General features: G+C 49.8%; 1 protein-coding gene across 4 annotated transcripts; it reads left to right on the top strand.

The window, feature by feature from the left end:
* The first annotated feature begins 416 nt into the window (after positions 1-416).
* On the top strand, positions 417-11079 carry LOC148834094 (E3 ubiquitin-protein ligase TRIM39-like). Of its 4 annotated transcripts, none has more exons than XM_088916290.1 (8): positions 417-815; positions 1064-1706; positions 3083-3660; positions 3965-4060; positions 4392-4625; positions 6357-6504; positions 7358-7384; positions 10380-11079. In XM_088916290.1, exons 3-8 carry the CDS (start codon positions 3085-3087, stop codon positions 10922-10924), a joined length of 1626 nt encoding a protein of 541 aa, XP_088772416.1. In that variant the 5' UTR covers positions 417-815; positions 1064-1706; positions 3083-3084; the 3' UTR covers positions 10925-11079. The 4 variants fall into 4 exon arrangements, with proteins under 4 accessions (XP_088772416.1, XP_088772417.1, XP_088772418.1 ...); XM_088916291.1 differs by having other exon boundaries at positions 418-815; positions 1064-1167; XM_088916292.1 differs by lacking the exon at positions 1064-1706 and having other exon boundaries at positions 418-815.
* Positions 11080-14422: the final 3343 nt, after the last annotated feature.

The raw sequence follows: 14422 nt of genomic DNA, 5'->3' as shown, positions 1-14422 counted from the left end.
CCCTGCAGCACACTGGGAGCCTTTCAAGGGGCCTGAGAAATGAGCGACCACACAGCCATCTGCCCAGAATCCAAGCTGTATCTCCTCAAGCAGCCCTGGATTTCTGACTCCCACAGGCCTGGAAGACAGACCAGCCCTCTAGCAAAAACACTCCTGTTCCTTCCTGCTGGAGGCCAGATGGAGACAGAAACCTTTGCTCTTCCCAGTGGATGAATCAGCCCAGAGGAGCAGGGTATCCTGACAGCTCCTCTCCCTCACTTCAAATCCCTCTTCATCACAGAGCAGAAGACTCACTCGGATCAGATGGGCCTCATTCAGCAGGGTGTCCCCATGAGCAGGCAGTAATATTGGCTCATGGTCACACACAGGCCCAACAGGAGCCCCTCTCACTGTCTCACAGGCAGCTGAGCTGAAGTGAACTCATCTTGTCTGTGAGGCTCCTTTCAGGGAGAGAGGAGCTGCCGTCTCACAGTCTGTGGACAAGGAGAGAGGGGCTCCAGGGTGGTATACTGATATGAGTGTTAATATTCTTATTTCCACAGAAATGTCCTTGAACACAGAGCTGTGAGTCACATGACTACAGCACAACCTGCCACCACAGCCCAGTTTCCCAGAATCCTCTCCTGCACTCCTCTCTGTGTTTCACTGAGAACAGAAAGTGAAAATATTTCATTACTCTGGTAAACAGGGTGTGAGAGGTGAGGCGAACAGATCCTTTTTCAAATCTAGTTATTAAGAGGCCTCAGATACTCAAATATTTCTTTCAGAACAAGAGAGAGAGGAGCTCAGAGCAGCAGGAGCAGGTTGTCCAGTCTGTAAGTATCCTGTCTGTCTCCGAGCAGTTAACAGCACAGTGTGCTGCAGGGCTAGCTGCTGTCCTGTACACTCAGACATTTAGTCACTAAACACACGACTTATTGTTGTGAATCATAACCTGATGGTGTCAAATGTTTGAGTTTTCTCCTTTATTTCAACGTATCGACTCTGACGGCAGACAAACAGATAAATAAATATATTTCCTGTCTTTCCTGAAGGTTTCTCTTTCACTTTGTGTTTCCTGTAGTTGAACGGCATTTCACTCTGTGAGCAACTTCCGTGAAAACTAGAAATATAAAAGTTTTCTCGACGATCTGGACTGTAATTAACCTCCTGCCAGGAAAGAGACAGGTGGGTGTGAACCTGCTGTGAGTGTTGCTGTCCAGGAGGCTGTGTATTTCTGGACCTTGTACTGCAGGTTGAATTCAGGTCAGTAGTAAGTGCTGCTGGACAGAGCAGTGTCACAGTGTTTAACACTGCAGCCTCCCAGCACTGGAGCCCTGAGCCCAGCTCCTGGGCTCTGTCTGTGTGCAGCTTGTACAGTATTTGTCAGGGATGTCTGAAGGGACGAACTGTGGAATGGCATGAGGGTGAGGAAGACCCTATGTGTAGCGGTGAGACGGGGGTTAGCCCGGGCTCAGCTGTTCAGGAGAAGCCGTATAGAAACCTAGGCCCTCAGGTAGCGGACGTGGGGCGACCTGGTGCCAGGCGGGTCTCAGGACATCCGAACCTCAACGCTGAGCGAAGAGCAGAGCAGAAACAGGAAGTAAACAGGCTACACAACAAGACACAGTGCTCCCAGTGACTCACCCAGTCAGTCCAGTCTGGGGTTTCCTGTACTGCAGAATTCTAGTGTCAGTGCAGGTGTGTCTGTGTACCAGTATCTCCAGGTGAGTTTCTGTTGTTTTTCTGCTCGTGTCTGTAGTTTGTGTGTATCGACTGTGTGAGTAAATGCTGGTATATAATTGTGAGGAAGGGCTGTGTTATTGCTCTGGTCACATGGCCTGTGTGGCCCTGCTTTGTGTAACGTGGTGGTGTATTTGTTGTAAATGTTTATATATGTGTTTTGTGTTTAATGTGTTATCTGTTGTGGGTCCACAGACTTGTCTGGTCTTATTATGCTGTGTTAGGTTCAGAACTGCAGCCTCACCCTGTTAAATAAGGGTCACCTGGGGGCTCAGAGTATTTACCCTGGTATAGAGGGGAAAAAGTGAGTGATTTGTTGGTTCTGTTGTAATTGTTGGTGTGTTACTGGTGTAGTTACCCTCCTTTATTCCTTTTTTTACCAGCAAAATCGAACTAGTTCATCGTTATATTTTGATGTCCTGTATTTTTCTATGACCTGACTGGTCATCCTTTCTGGTGGTCAGGTCACAATAATATTTACTGTGCTATCAGGTTTTCATTTTATGTGCTAAAATGTGCCTTTCACACTGTGTTTATTTGTATTTATACTTTTAATACAGTAATTTCAAATGTGTTTCTGTGATTTTCCTTGTGTGTATTGGTATCATGACAGAAATCAAAGTTAGTGTGTATCAGTGTGATGTTGTGTGTATATCTGACTGTGTTGTGCTGTAGATACAAACTCTTATATTGAGTCTCTGCATCATCACCCAGAAATCCACCAAATTTCTATTAAACTCTTAAAGCCTACAGATGCCAAATAACAGATCAACTGCCTTCTAACTGAATGATGTACAACCTGCAGTTAAATCTCTCTCTCTGCACCCCAGCTGTCACGTAATAAATAGCAGCCTATCTCCCGATTCTAAAACTGCACGCTAAGCAGGGAATACATCTCTAACCCAGGTATCTTTACCCAGGAAACACTACTTCCCTAAAAAACACAGAATAGCAAGCTCTCTCTCGCAAGGTTCAGGTTTTTAACTGTGTTTTGTGTTTAATGTGTTATCTGTTGTGGTTCCATAAATTCATCTAGTCTTGCAGCGTCAGGTTACAGAACCTGCAGCCTCACCCTGTTAAATAAGATTAACCTGGGGGCTCAGAGTATATCTCCTGGAGTAGAGGGGGAACAAGGAGAGATTTGTTTGTTCTGTTGGTTCTGTTGTATTTTGTGGTGTGTTACTGGAGTAGTTACCCTCCTCTATTGATTTTCTTTAAAATTGAACTAAAAAATTGAACTAGTTCAACATTATATTTTGGTGTCCTGCCTCTCCAGATCAGCTCTGTGCTGTTTGTGTTGTATTGAGATGGTGCTGATCGTCTCCTCTGATCGGCTCTGTTTCTGCTTCTCTGTGCTCAGGAATGGCCTCACCCAGCACTGTCCTGTCTGAAGAGCAGTTCCAGTGCTCTATCTGTCTGGACACATTCACCAGCCCAGTGTCCACTCCTTGTGGACACAACTACTGCCTGGCCTGTATTGGAAGATACTGGGACAGCAGTGATGTGTGTCAGTGTCCACTGTGTAAGAAGACATTTCCTATAAGACCTGATCTCAGTGTGAACAGAAGTCTGGCAGAAATCACTGAGCAGTTCAAGAGGACCAGAGTCAGCAGTGATGAAGGACTTTGTGCTAAACCTGGAGAAGTGTCCTGTGATTCCTGCACTGGGAGAAAACTCAAGGCTGTGAAATCCTGTCTGACGTGTCAGATGTCATACTGTTCAGCTCACATCCAGCCTCACTATGACCTTGTTAAACTGAAGAAGCACAGACTGATTGAGCCTGTTGAGAGCCTTGAGGACAGGCTGTGTGAGAAGCATGAGAGACTCCTGGAGCTGTTCTGCAGGACTGACCAGACCTGTGTTTGTCAGTTCTGCTCTGAGTCAGACCACAGGACACACAGCACTGTCCCTTTAGAGCAGGAATGCAGAAAGAAAAAGGTGGGTTTAGAATTGAATATTTTATGTAAAACTTTCACGTAGTAGATTTATCACTAGAGTATTGATCAGGAGGTGTGATGTTACTTCATGAACTGATATTCTTTTAGTAAAGCTGTAGTGTATACCTAGCAATCAAAAATAGCATCTTCAAAGGAACAGACTCAGTGTAGTGGTCTGGACAGTGATACATGAACATGAATGATTTAGCAAACAGTTTCAGTTGTGGTTTTACTTGAATTTCAGTCCAGTGTTTGAGTACCAACAGTAGTGAATTCAGTGTCTCTGTTCCCCTGTTTGTCCACAGACTCAGCTGAGGAAGACTGGGGCAGGAATACAACAGATGATCCAGGAGAGACTGAAGAAGGTGGAGGAGATCAAACAGGCAGTGGAGCTCAGCAAAGTGAGTCCTGTCAATCCTTCTGAGGGGGGTACTGCAGGGCTCAGTGCTGGGGTCACTGCTCTCTCCTCCACAGAGAGAGGACACTTAGGAAGACTGAGGAAGATAAAAAGAAAGAGGAAGAAAAATTGAATCTAGTTAAAGGACAAGATATGCTGTGTATCACCCAGGTCTGAGCAGATTACAGGGGTGTGTGGCGTGTATCTCATCCTAAATGTAAAGCACTTTTGGAATGAGAAGATTTATATACATGCAATTGATTTATTAATCATCACATTTCAGTGTTATTTCACTCCTTCCTGTTACCTCATGAAGTCTCCTGGTGTCTCCTCAGAGCTCTGCAGAAAGAGAGATTGTGGACCGTATGCAGGTCTTCACTGCTCTCCAGGTCTCCATTGACAGAAGCTTGGCTGAGCTCATCAAGCTGATTGAGGAGAAGCAGAGAGCAGCAGAGAGGAGGGCTGAAGGGATCATTAAAGAGCTGGAGCAGGAAATCACTGAGCTCAAGAGGAGAAACACTGAGCTGGAGCAGCTCTCCCACACTGAGGACCACATCCACTTCCTACAGGTCAGCACACACTGTAGAGAGCAGATACAATATCTACAGAGAGCAGAGAGTCCTACAGGTCAGCACACACTGTAGAGAGCAGATACAGTATCTACAGAGAGCAGAGAGACCTAAAGGTCAGCACACACTGTAGAGAGCAGATACAGTGTCTTCAGAGAGCAGAGAGTCCTACAGGTCAGCACACACTGTAGAGAGCAGATACAGTATCTACAGAGAGCAGAGAGTCCTACAGGTCAGCACACACTGTAGAGAGCAGATACAGTATCTACAGAGAGCAGGGAGTCCTACAGGTCAGCACACACTGTAGAGAGCAGATACAGTATCTACAGAGAGCAGAGAGTCCTACAGGTCAGCACACACTGTAGAGAGCAGATACAGTATCTACAGAGAGCAGAGAGTACTACAGGTCAGCACACACTGTAGAGAGCAGATACAGTATCTACAGAGAGCAGAGAGACCTTCAGATCAGCACACACTGTAGAGAGCAGATACAGTGTCTTCAGAGAGCAGAGAGTCCTACAGGTCAGCACACACTGTAGAGAGCAGATACAGTATCTACAGAGAGCAGAGAGACCTAAAGGTCAGCACACACTGTAGAGAGCAGATACAGTATCTACAGAGAGCAGAGAGTACTACAGGTCAGCACACACTGTAGAGAGCAGATACAGTATCTACAGAGAGCAGGGAGTCCTACAGGTCAGCACACACTGTAGAGAGCAGATACAGTATCTACAGAGAGAAGAGAGACCTAAAGGTCAGCACACACTGTAGAGAGCAGATACAGTGTCTACAGAGAGCAGAGAGACCTACAGGTCAGCACACACTGTAGAGAGCAGAAACAGTATCTACAGAGAGCAGAGAGTCCTACAGGTCAGCACACACTGTAGAGAGCAGATACAGTATCTACAGAGAGCAGAGAGTCCTACAGGTCAGCACACACTGTAGAGAGCAGATACAGTATCTACAGAGAGCAGAGAGTCCTACAGGTCAGCACACACTGTAGAGAGCAGATACAGTATCTACAGAGAGCAGAGAGTCCTACAGGTCAGCACACACTGTAGAGAGCAGATACAGTATCTACAGAGAGCAGAGAGAGCTACAGGTCAGCACACACTGTAGAGAGCAGATACAGTATCTACAGAGAGCAGAGAGTCCTACAGGTCAGCACACTCTGTAGAGAGCAGATACAGTATCTACAGAGAGCAGGGAGACCTACAGGTCAGCACACACTGTAGAGAGCAGATACAGTATCTACAGAGAGCAGAGAGTCCTACAGGTCAGCACACGCTGTAGAGAGCAGATACAGTATCTACAGAGAGCAGAGAGTCCTACAGGTCAGCACACTCTGTAGAGAGCAGATACAGTATCTACAGAGAGCGGAGAGTCCTACAGGTCAGCACACACTGTAGAGAGCAGATACAGTATCTACAGAGAGCAGAGAGACCTAAAGGTCAGCACACACTGTAGAGAGCAGATACAGTGTCTACAGAGAGCAGAGAGTCCTACAGGTCAGCACACACTGTAGAGAGCAGATACAGTATCTACAGAGAGCAGAGAGTCCTACAGGTCAGCACACACTATAGAGAGCAGATACAGTATCTACAGAGAGCAGAGAGAGCTCACTGTGTGTCTCTTAGTGATCTATACTGGGCTCTAGGTTTCAGACTCACAGGTGACTTATTGCCTTAGAAGGCTGTGACCCCCCATGACTCTGAGTCTCTCCTGCTGTAGAGTTTCCCCTCCCTGTGCTCCCCTCCACACCCCAAGGACTGGTCTGACATTACTGTTCACCCTGATCTCTGTCTGGGGGCTCTGAGCAAAGCTGTGTGTCAGCTGGAGGACAGAATCAGTGAAGAAATGGAGAAAGTGCCTGGAGTCAGTGAGTATTACTGTGTGAACACAGCTTGTTAGTGAAGTTCAAAACACCTGTCAATGTCAGTAAATCAATCTACTATGAAGAAACTGTGTGTCTCTTCTGCTGTGTTATGAACAGGACTGTCTTCAATGCTGTCTGTGTTGAGATCAGGACTGTGAACAGTGTGTCTTCACTGCTATCTGTGTTGAGATCAGGTGTGTGAACAGGTGTGTCTTCACTGCTGTCTGTGTTGAGATCAGGTGTGTGAACAGGTGTGTCTTCACTGCTCTCTGTGTTGAGATCAGGTGTGTGAACAGGTGTGTCTCACTGCTGTGTGTGTTGAGATCAGGGGTGTGAACAGGTGTGTCTCACTGCTGTCTGTGTTGAGATCAGGTGTGTGAACAGGTGTGTCTCACTGCTGTCTGTGTTGAGATCAGGTGTGCAGCAGGGTGATCTTGTGTGTCAGGGGTGTGTTCAGCTGGAGAAAGTGCTGTGTGATGCTGCTCCTCCCACAGTGGAGTTTGAACTGCTCTCTGTCCCTGAGCCTCAGCTCTGCCTCAGTGCTTCACAGGCAGAAGCTCTGGATCAGAGAAAGGGCTCAGACTCCTGTGAGGAGGCTGCTCAGTCACTCCTGTCCTTGTCTTTGTACTGGAGGCAGTGGGAGGTGTGGAGCTGGACTGTGTGTTAACAAGCTGGATGAGCTGTCAGTGTCTCTTACAGACCCCCAGCTCCACTGGCCAGACAACACACTCCTGTGTGTTACTGTCCTGCCTGAGAGATCAGCACAGCACTACAACACACAACACTGCACTCCTGGAGACCAGACTCCAGCAGGAATGTGCTCTCAGCTCTCTAACATCTTTCTCTCTGTTTCCAGAGTTTGAGAGGCTTCGCAAACATGCAGGTGAGTCTGTTGTCACTGACAGGAACTTGTCATTTACAAAGGTCACAGCAGGGTCACAGGCCGGTTCAATGAAACTCCTTACAGTACATCCTTAACTGACCGGGGGGCTGGCCAGGAGTTTACTGTGGCTCCTCTTCAGAGGCTGTGGAGACCCTTCTGGCTCAGATGCTCCCAGGAAACCAGTCTCTTACTGTAGGAGATTTTATGTCTTCAGTGAGTCTTGAGACCTGTCCTCCTCATGAGATCCCTGACCTTTCTTCACTTGTCCAGGACCTGGAGAATGAGGGTCATCCAGGCACACCGGGCACTCTGACCTGGGCACGCCACTGAGCTCCCTTCCCATCAGCCGCTCAGAGCTGGCTGGGCAGGGCACAGTCCAGAAGGCTGGAGCGTGTGTTGCCACAGCCCTGACCTCTGGAGAAGGCAGTCTCTGGCCTGACCTCTGGGCACCTCAACTTGCCGGTAGCTGCTGTACAGGTCCAGAGAGCTGAACCAGCTCTACCCTGAGACATAATCCAGCACCTCGTCAGTGTGGCTCAGGGGACAAGAGTCCTTCTTGGTGACGTTGTTGAGTCCCTGTAGTCTGTACAGACCAGCAGTGAAGCGTCCTTCTGCAGGGGGAGATCAGGGCCTGTCAGAGGGCTCGATCTCCCCTGCTGCAGTCAGACCCCGGACTGCTTCCTCTGCCTCGGCTCTCTTGTGGAAGGCCAGGCGGGGGGAGGGATGCAGATAGGTCCTGCTTCACCAGTGTCGATGGTGCACTGAGCTTCGTTTGTACGAGTACAGTCTTCCTCTCTTCCAGCAAACACATCTGCAAACTCTCGTAGCAGAGTCCTTGGTTGACCCTGCTCTGCCTCACTCAGTCCCTCTTTGCTGCGCTGAGAAAGCTCCTCCACCATTTTGTCTGATTTTGTTGTGGTTTTGAAGGCCGAGCCCCTGTCCTCAGTTTCAGGATGCTGCTCCCTCGCACCGTGGGTCAGTGTCTCCTGGCTCATGGGGAGTCTCTGGGGTCCCTGCTGTATCTCCATGGTAACTCTCAGCTGCTCTGGAGCTGTTGCACTGGTACCCAGGAGGAGGTGTGGCCCCTCACTGCTATTAGCTTGAGGGCCACTCGGCATTTCCTGCTGGCACTGCTCTCGAGACGCACGGTTCTGCACAGAGGAGTTCAGTACCAGTGACTCCATCCTCTCACCTGGCCATCCAGGGAAAGCTCTCTTCACTGGTCTGCAGCAGCACTGCCAGGTTCTCTCCTTCTGTAGTCTGTCTGAGCCAGGCGCTGCCTGTAGGAGTTATACTGGACCTGACCATCGTGATCTTCAGCATGAACACACACCTGCAGACTCACACAGCTGAGCCTTGAAGAGCAGGGTCACCCACACATGGCTCAACAAACACAAACAGTGAAAACAGTGAGATCTGGTGGGAAATTCATTATTAGTCCAGCAAACTGATGTCGAGACGAGTAAGGAAAGTTATTGAGGTGAAATCATTCTGTGCAGTAATATCCACAGATGTCCTTCCATCAGCTCTTACAGCCATTCCTGCAGACTGCCTTCATCTAGAACTGACACAAATCATCACTTTTAAAAAGATGGCGATTACAGTATTTTTATTTCTTTAACCTTTACATTTGACTACATAACTTTAATAGCTGTTCCCCCAATTTCTGAATATCCCTGCTTTCCCTTAAGAAATACAATTGTAGAGTCTCATCACCACAAAAAATAACAAAAATGTTCAATTCACACCCAGATCGGAGCTGCGGACTGATTTCAGCGGCCAAGCTGTTGCTCTTGGTCTGAAGTTGGCGCGCTGGTTTAACACGGAGCTGTGTGCTGACCAGGGGCTGAGCTCCAGTTAGTGCGCTGGGTCACTTCGTTACAACTGACCCACAGTGTCTGTTTTTCAGGTTTCCATACGTATTACACTGATTTGTGTGTAACGAACAAGAAAAAAAGACACACACAAGCTTTGTCTGTTCTCTCTCGGGTTCCCCTGTCTTGTGTAAAGACAACTTCAGCCTTAATTCAGGTGACAGAGTTCAATACACTGACAGACAGCTCTTAACACACACAAACAACAGATCCTTTTTATTACTGTCCTCAGCAGCGCAGGAGGAGACAAGCTTGCAGTTACTGCCTGTGTGACTCAGGGCCCTGTTATTGTTAATGAAGTGGCAGCAATTTCAGCTTCTAAGAATTTTGTCTTAATGAGACTTTTACAATCTAACTGATAGAGAGGAACCAGAATAACCATGAAAAGACAGTTTGCTTATTTTTCTTCTTGTGAAATAATGTATCCATCAGTATAAAGATGCCCTCAGCCGTGAGATCTGCACACAGTGGATCATCAGGTCTCCTTCAGATTTAAAGACACTTTCTCCCACAGGAGCCAGACTCTCGCAGTGTGAGAGCTCTGCACACGCTCACAGCTCATCTCAGCCGGGCTGGACCTGTCTGTCCTGACCAACCCAGGAGACCCCATTTCCACAGGTCCGCCTGCCCAGTCTCTCCAGTCACTTCAGAACACATGCAGAGCATCTGGACCGGTCCTGTCCACACTGTAATGTCCACTACACGCTGGCCACACAATAATGACACTTTCTGAAGTGTTTTCTTTATTTTTACCTGCTGCACACAAACAAGCGCCAGTGACTGCAGACGAGTTCAACCCAAACCAGTGATGTGAACCTGTGACTGCAGGCATCACGTGCAAACTGCGACAGAACAGTGGAAAAGAGGACAATGGGTTTGGTGTGATTAATTAATCCATCGCTCAGTTTTATCTTTGTCCCTGAATGCCCTGGGTGTCTCAGGACAGGCAGGCCCAGTCCAGCTGAAATCAGCAGACTGAACAGAACTGTAGTTTACTGCAGTGAGCTTTCTGCTGGTGTGAATCCTGATACACACTCTAGACACCTGCATCTGCACTTTCATCTGAGAGAGGAGTGAGATACAGATCATTTCATCCTGTCTGTCTGCTCTCTGATCCACAGCTGGTGTGACTCTGGACCCCAATACAGCTCATCCCAGACTCATCCTGTCTGAGGATGGGAAACAAGTGAGACATGGAAAGAAACGGCAAGATCTCCCTGACAATCCAGAGAGATTTGATACTGCTGTCTGTGTCCTGGGAAAGGATGGGATCACCTCAGGGAGACACTACTGGGAGGTGGAGGTGGGGGAGAAGACTGAGTGGGATTTAGGAGTCGCCAGAGAGTCCATCAACAGGAAGGAGAACAAACCACTGAGCCCCCAGTATGGTTACTGGGCTGTGTGGCTGAGGAATGGGAATGAGTACAAGGCTCTTGCTGGACCCTCAGTCCTCCTCCCCCTGAGCCAGAAGCCCCAGAAGGTGGGGGTGTATGTGGACTATGAGGGGGGACAGGTCTCCTTTTACAATGTGGACAACAGGTCTCATATCTACACCTTCACTGCCTCCTTCACTGAGAAACTCTTTCCATACTTCAGCCCCTGTCTTCATGAGGGAGGTACAAACTCAGCCCCACTGATCATCTGTCCTGTCAGTCACACAGGCTGAATCAGCACACTACCTGTGGGAGGGGCTCTCCTGGAGAAAACAATTATTCTACTCGTTTGTGTCAAACTGTTCTGCTTTCAGTCCATGTCATTGCTCTATTTTCTGTTGTCTCTCCATTAATCACTTCTTTCAGTAAATCAGCAAAATCACTGTCACAGCTGTTGTCTTTCTTCACAAGCGACTGTCCTGCCTGGCTCGGGTCCGACTCGCGTCCTGCGGTTGCCCCTGGCAACAGCAACCTTCCCACGAGCTCCCGACCCGTCACTCCAACTGGATCGGGTCGCCGTTCGGTTAATCCCACCTCTCCCACCAGACCCGATCTGTTCCCAGTCCCGTGAATCAGCAGCCGGATTGACTTCCTTCTTACCGCGGTGTCGGTGCTCCGCTGTCAGAGCCTCCTTCTCCCTGCGAGCGCTCGGTTCTCTCCGAGACGAGAGTGTCTCGTTCCCCTCTTCTCTGCTGCTCTGATTCCCTGTCGCGATACAGCGATTCCTTTTCCTCCTTCTTCCCTCTTTTTCCTTTCTGTCTTGCTCATTTTGTGCCTCATTTCCTTTTCATTTTTCTTCGCCGTCGGCTCATCAGCCTGATGTTCCTTTTTGTTGCTCTTGGTGTTTTCTTGCTTCATTTCTTTGCACCCTTCTCCTAGTTTTCTCCCAGTTTCCTCACCGTTCTCAGCCTCCCCTCTCTGTTTCCCAGCTGGGAGCCTGGCTTGTTTCAGCGCGCTGCTCGCGAACTGTCCGCCGGTCCTTCTGTATCAAACCCCACTTGTATGTCCTGCTCCTGCCTCCAGCGCCGTTTCTAGATCATCTTACCCAGCACACTGGAACCTGCGCCTGGGCTCCAGCCATCATCATGCTGCAGCAGCACAGTGAGCCCAGCGTCTGTTACTCGTCGCTCTGAAAGAAGGGGATGAGGGCGGGAGTCTGCTCTCAGCTCTGACTTGCAAAGTAGAACTGGACACAGGCAAGTCAGACCTCATCAGCTGGACCGCACAGTTTCTCATCTGCCTCAGTGTGATGGAGCAAACTGAAGCTCAGTCAGAGCCTCTTCCTTCAGTGCACTGAGCTGGACTCTCCTGCCCTGACTGACTGACTGGACTGACAGGGATCAGCTGACTGGCCCTGTGCCTCACTGGGACTTTCCTCAGGAGAGCAGCGTCAGGTGCAGAGGGCAGGGAGCTGTGTCCCAGCTCAGTGTGGAGTCTCACTCCTGTGCTGTAACATCAGCACCAGCCAGCAGTCTGGAGTCCAGTTCAGGGCTGAGAAGTCCCAAAGACAGAAGGAAGACTGGCAAGGAGTTTGTTAGGTCTGGGGTTTAGTACAGATCAGTGGCTCCAGAGAGAATTCAGTCTTTCAGTGTTGCTGCACTCCTGGATGAGTCTGAATTCTCTGTAGTCTCCACAGTGGAGCAGACCAGTAGAGTTTATAGTAGGAAACTGGGAGCCAGAGGGTGAGGCGCACCAGCAGGTCTCGGAAGAGATGTGGATCATCTCCCAGTGCAGGGAAGACCGGCCGAGGAAGTGTGAGCCCGCCTGAGGGTGCCAGGAGGTCCCAGAGTAGGGAGGGGACAGGCTTCTTCCTGGGAAAGGGAAGACTGGCCACGGGTGGGAGAGCCCTTCTGAGTGTGCCAGGGGCTCCAGGGAGCGGAAGGAACGAGTTTATAGAGTGGGGAGGAAGAGGAATGGAGAACTCGGGAGTTCAGCAGGAATTAGTCTGTTCCAGCTTTCTCATGGAACAGAGGACTGCAGACTTGTTCCCTGTGGGAAGAGGAGCTGAAGGTCTGTTGGGGAATGAATCCCTCTGGGCAGGACTGCTTTCTGGTCATAGGGTTTGGGAGAGCAGCTACAGGTGTTGGGGTGAGAGAGTGAGGGGGTTTGGGAGTGGGGTCACAGGTGATGGGGTCAGGGTGAAAGAGTAAGGGGGTTTGGGAGTGGGGTTATGGATGTTGGGTTTACAGGTGTTGGGGTCTGGGTGAGAGAGTGATGGGGTTACGGGTGTTGGGGTCAGGGTGAGAGAGTGAGGGGGTTACAGATATTGGGGTCAGGGTGAGAGAGTGAGGGGGTTACAGATATTGGGGTTATGGGTGTTGGGGTTGGGGTGAGAGAGTAAGGGGGTTACGGGTGTTGGGGTCAGGGTGAAGGGGTTACAGATGTTGGGGTCACAGGTGTTGGGGTCAGGGTGAGAGAGTGAGGGGGTTACGGATGTTGGGGTCACAGGTGTTGGGACTGTGTTGTCTTGGAGTGCCCAGTGTGGCAGTGAGGGAGCTGTGTTGGTCTTTCCTTGTTCCTGAGCTTCTTCCTGCACAGATGTTTCATCTCCACGCAGCTCAGAGGGGGGACAGGTCTCCTCTGGTGGCAGAATGCTGGAACTGTACCATTGGGCTCAGGGTAAGAGAGTGAAAGGGTTTGGGAGTTAGGGGTTGCAGGAGTCAGGGTTAGAGAGTATCGGGGTTTGGGAGTGGGAGTGGGGTTACAGACGTTGGGGTTGGGGTGAGAGTTTCCTGCTGATCTACAGTATGGGCCTCCTGTTCTCCCCTCTCCCTGCAGTAACACAGTCTGGACCACGAATGGCAAGTCAGAATCCAGACACTGCCGCCCTGGGTCTGCACACAATTCCCCTTTCCAGTCAGTAACTGCTCGCTCTCATGTTTCAGTCCAGAAGAGGCTCTGTTCCTCGCTGTCTTTCTGGTCAGATCTGTGGGAGACTCTGGGAAGAAACCTGCAGTACCAGCCCACGAGTCCGAAGGAGGATCAGACTTGTTTTCTCCGGGCTGGCTGCAGTTTATCAAGCAAGGCCTTGATCTTGTGAACCTGGTGCTCCAACGCCCCACTGCTGACAACATACCCCAGGAACAACACCTCCTTCCGTAATGAAGAGCTCTCCGCTGCTTTTCCTGCCAGTCCTGCCTTGTGGATCTGCTGGAAGAGCCCTTCAGGTGCTGAGGGTCTTCATTCCAGGAGAGCTGTAGACGACAACATCACGATATCCTAACAAGTAATTGCACCCTGGTGCACGCAAATTCCAAAATATATCTCGACTGCGGCTTCAGCGGAGGAACACTGTTATATCGCGCACAGAGTCCGTTTGGGGGTTACGACGCTGCTGCGCTTGGGGTTTGGGGGTTACCTCTTTACGGTACTGACGTGCCTTGGCGGGTGTCAGTTACGAGTTCTGCACAATGAAGAGCGGACGTCTCAGTCCCTGGTCTTCCTCGGTGTCACACTGGCGGCGAGGAAGGAGCTTTCACTCCACCACCCCCCTGTCCTCACTGGACCTGTTGAGCCTCCAGCGCCCTGGACTCGCTGGCTGGACTCTTTCAGGACTCACTGGGCTGCACCTGAGCTCACAAACGTGCCGGACGCCCGGAACAAAGCGATCCTCGTGCACTGCCTGGGGACCGGGGGACAGCACGGCGCGTTGTCCACACTCTCGGCCCGCTGCAACCCTTCAGTAACCCTTTAGTAAGTAAGTAGTAAGTAAACAAGTAACAGAAATGTCC

This window comes from Atractosteus spatula, chromosome 5, assembly GCF_055471065.1.
Source record: "Atractosteus spatula isolate fAtrSpa1 chromosome 5, fAtrSpa1.hap1, whole genome shotgun sequence".
NCBI lineage: Eukaryota > Metazoa > Chordata > Actinopteri > Semionotiformes > Lepisosteidae > Atractosteus > Atractosteus spatula.
Note: the sequence above shows the minus strand (reverse complement) of the source record. Positions and strands in the feature narration are given on the sequence as shown.